The sequence below is a fragment of the Antrostomus carolinensis genome, unplaced genomic scaffold (genome assembly GCF_000700745.2).
Source record: "Antrostomus carolinensis isolate BGI_N321 unplaced genomic scaffold, ASM70074v2 scaffold38508, whole genome shotgun sequence".
Classification (NCBI taxonomy): domain Eukaryota; kingdom Metazoa; phylum Chordata; class Aves; order Caprimulgiformes; family Caprimulgidae; genus Antrostomus; species Antrostomus carolinensis.
This window is the reverse complement of record NW_010334341.1, coordinates 1,327-4,434: the sequence shown is the minus strand read 5'-3', so window position 1 is coordinate 4,434 and position 3,108 is coordinate 1,327. Positions and strand designations below refer to the sequence as shown.

General features: G+C 57.4%; 1 protein-coding gene across 1 annotated transcript in view; it reads right to left on the bottom strand.

Annotated features, from left to right (window-relative positions):
• Window positions 1-3,015: 3,015 nt before the first annotated feature.
• The window catches only part of QRFP (pyroglutamylated RFamide peptide), a 431-nt gene continuing 338 nt past the window's right edge, over window positions 3,016-3,108 (bottom strand). The window contains exon 2 of the mRNA XM_029086548.1: window positions 3,016-3,108. This exon is cut by the window's right edge and continues 1 nt beyond it. Within this exon, the coding sequence (XP_028942381.1) occupies window positions 3,016-3,108 (93 nt within the window).

The window sequence follows — 3,108 nt, the reverse complement described above, 5'->3', positions numbered from 1 at the left end:
TTGTTATGGTTCAGTGTGTGGGTGGGATCTGAGCTCACCGGCTCTCAAAGGTGTTGGGGGCCTGGGCGTTCCGCTGGGGTCTGCCCCACAAAGGGACCTGGGAGGGGAGGGGGTGCAGGTTCCTATGGGAGCAAGATGGGAGATGGTGTCCAGCACACAGAGATGGGCTTTCCAGCCTCCCGGGGGTCGCTCCTGGCATGTTCTCCCCTCCTTCCTCCCAGGCAACACCCCCAAACTCCAGTTTTGTTATTAACCATTCACTGTTCCGTTCCGCTGGGGTCTGCCCCACAAAGGGACCTGGGAGGGGAGGGGGTGCAGGTTCCTATGGGAGCAAGATGGGAGATGGTGTCCAGCACACAGAGATGGGCTTTCCAGCCTCCCGGGGGTCGCTCCTGGCATGTTCTCCCCTCCTTCCTCCCAGGCAACACCCCCAAACTCCAGTTTTGTTATTAACCATTCACTGTTCCTTCCTCCCCCCCCCTGCCCAGCCTTGCTCACCATGGAGCAACAACGACGAGCCTGGAGCGCTGCCTTTTCCCAATCTAATGCCTGCTGAGGGGTGCTCCGGGGCTGCTGCAGCCCCTCACCTGCATCACGGCTGGCCAGGAGCCCCTTCCCTCCCAAAGGGTGAGGAAGGAGATGGCATCGCCCACTTGGCACGGAGCTGCCCATTGAGGAGACCCCCAGGCATGCGGGCTGAGCCCAGCTCTGTCCCACCCGCCAGGTAAGTGCTGTGGGAAGCGCTGGCTGTTACTTTTAAATACATTATACAGAGAATTTCTGCCCTTCAATCAAAGCCTCGTTACACGTGTGCTTTTATCCTGCTGCTCTGACCCTGTTCCTCTCCTGGACTTGAGAGCAGGAGCTCAGGCACCCCCCTGGCACTGCTCAGCAGGTTTCCTTTCCCTTTCTGCAGCAGATGAGGACGCTTTTCCCTGCAACGATCCATCCATCACAGCAAAGCCAGGGATTTACCAGCCCTCCCTAACCCAGCGTTGCTCCAGAACCCTTTCCCCTTCCTCCCTCCCATCCCTCCCCCCCCAGTCCTGCACAGGGTAAAATTGATCAGTGCGTATTTATTGATGGTTTGAACACTCAAAAGAAAAGGAGCGGGGGGTAGGGGGGGGTGGAAGAGAGGTTGCCATAGAAACGTCGATAAATCTCCCGTCTCCGCTGCGTCGTGCGAGTGCTGCGCCTGCGTCCCCCAAACCATCAGCCTTTGGTGGGGTGGGATGAGAGGGACCAGAGTTGGGTTTGGGGTGCCCAGGGTGAGGATGCTGCGTGGGCTCTGCCACCCCTGGTGCCAGTGGGTTTGCTGCTGGCTGGAGTGGTCCCCGTGGTGTGAGATGCAGCAGAGATGCAGGGGAAGGAGATGCTCTTCCTCTCCTTTGCCCTTGCAGCCGGTGCCATCCTTGTGTGAGGGCCAAATCCTGACATCATCTGTATCCCTGCAAATCTGGAATCCCTCCCGTTCTGCACCCATGGGGCTGTGACCCATGCCTAGCTGCCCGAGGGAGCCTGTTCTTTCACCTTCATCTCTTCTCCTAGACCTGGTCACCGCAAGGCTGGTCTTTTCCCGTGGGTTCCAGCTCAACTCCATTCAGCCTTCACTTACACACCACTCCTTCTGCGAGAACAACTCGCCCTGGCCCCAGCAGCGCTGTATTAAGTGATCTGTCTGCTTGATGGATATCACAATGCACCTCTTAGAGCCTGATTTTTATTTTTTTATATTTTTTTTTCCCCCTCAACCAAGTCCTGCCACGGTCTTTGATTTTGAGGGTGCAATTTAGCACTTGCAAATAATTGCCCTGCTTCATTCTTGTGCCTGCAATGAAATATTAGCAGTCGTTAGGTGTCTAACTTGCCGTTAGTGCCTGCAAGCCAGGTAGTTAGACCTCTGATTACTAATATCTCTGCCTGCAGTGGCAGGCACAAAGGCAAATGTCGTTGTTGGCCTTGGTAGAGCTAAATCTGCCCAAAGGAGGAGAAGGCAGTCGCTGAGGAGTGGGGCTTGTCCTTTGCAGCTGTGGCTGTGCTGGCTTTTGGAGCTAGCGATTCCCCAAGCTGCACCGATTGCAGCAGAGGGGACTGGAGAGCAGGAGGACACATCAAAGGAGGTGGCCCTGGGTGGGTGCAGGAGTCCTTGTTTCAGCCCCTCTGCACCCAAACTTCTGCAGTGGCTACAGCTGGGAATAGGGGGATGAGGCCAGGAGGGGGTTAGGAAGGGCTGGGCTTTCAGGTGAGTGCTGGGGTGACGTGACAAGGACGCTGAAGGTCGGTCATCACCACCTCACCCTCTCCAGGACTCTGGGTCTGGGGTTGGGGACTGCAGCAGGACTGGTGATGCCAGCGCAGGTTTCTGTGCTGTCACCAGGGATTTCTAAGGACAAGATTTTCTCAGATCCCGCTGCTCTGGTTTGCACACAGGAGCTGGCTCTTCTAAGTGGCGTCTTGACACCAGGCAGAATTTGCTGCTGGAGAGACTTCTCCTTAATAGGCAGGAGAGCAGTGGCTCTGCAGAGAGCTCTGAGGGACCCGCTCCTCCCTGACAGCCCTGCTCTGCCTGGGAGCTATGGGCAGGGGACTGTCACCCCAGGACTATCCCCCTGCAGCCCTTCAGCCCACTGACCTCCAGCCTCAGTGCCCGTCCCTGCCAGCTCTGCCTGTCCTCTCCCAGGGTGACATCCCTGCTCTCTGCCTGCACCACCGTGCTGGAGACCTGGCACAGGGCACTTACACTGTGCCCTGGCAAAGGCTGCAAGTGACCGGGGAAGGGACGTGGTGGCTTCTTTTTAAGGCACCTTCCTCTTCTTCCATTGCACCGGCTGGGAGCAGGGATGTGAGGTCTGTGGCAGGGCTGCAAATGGAGCAAATGCGATGTCCCCCCTCCCCTGGGCAATCCCAGCAGCAAAATCCGCCCAATACCCTTTTGTCCGAGTGAACCTAGGTGAGATGGAAGGGAAGGATGGGATGAGGTGACCCGCAGGAGGTTGGGGGGTCAAGTCCAGGCCTTCATCTCCCAAAGCGGAAGGTGAACCCTCCTTTTCTCCTGTTGTAGCCGTTGAGCTCCTCAGCCAGGTTCCCCAACGTGCCGCTGCGCTTCTC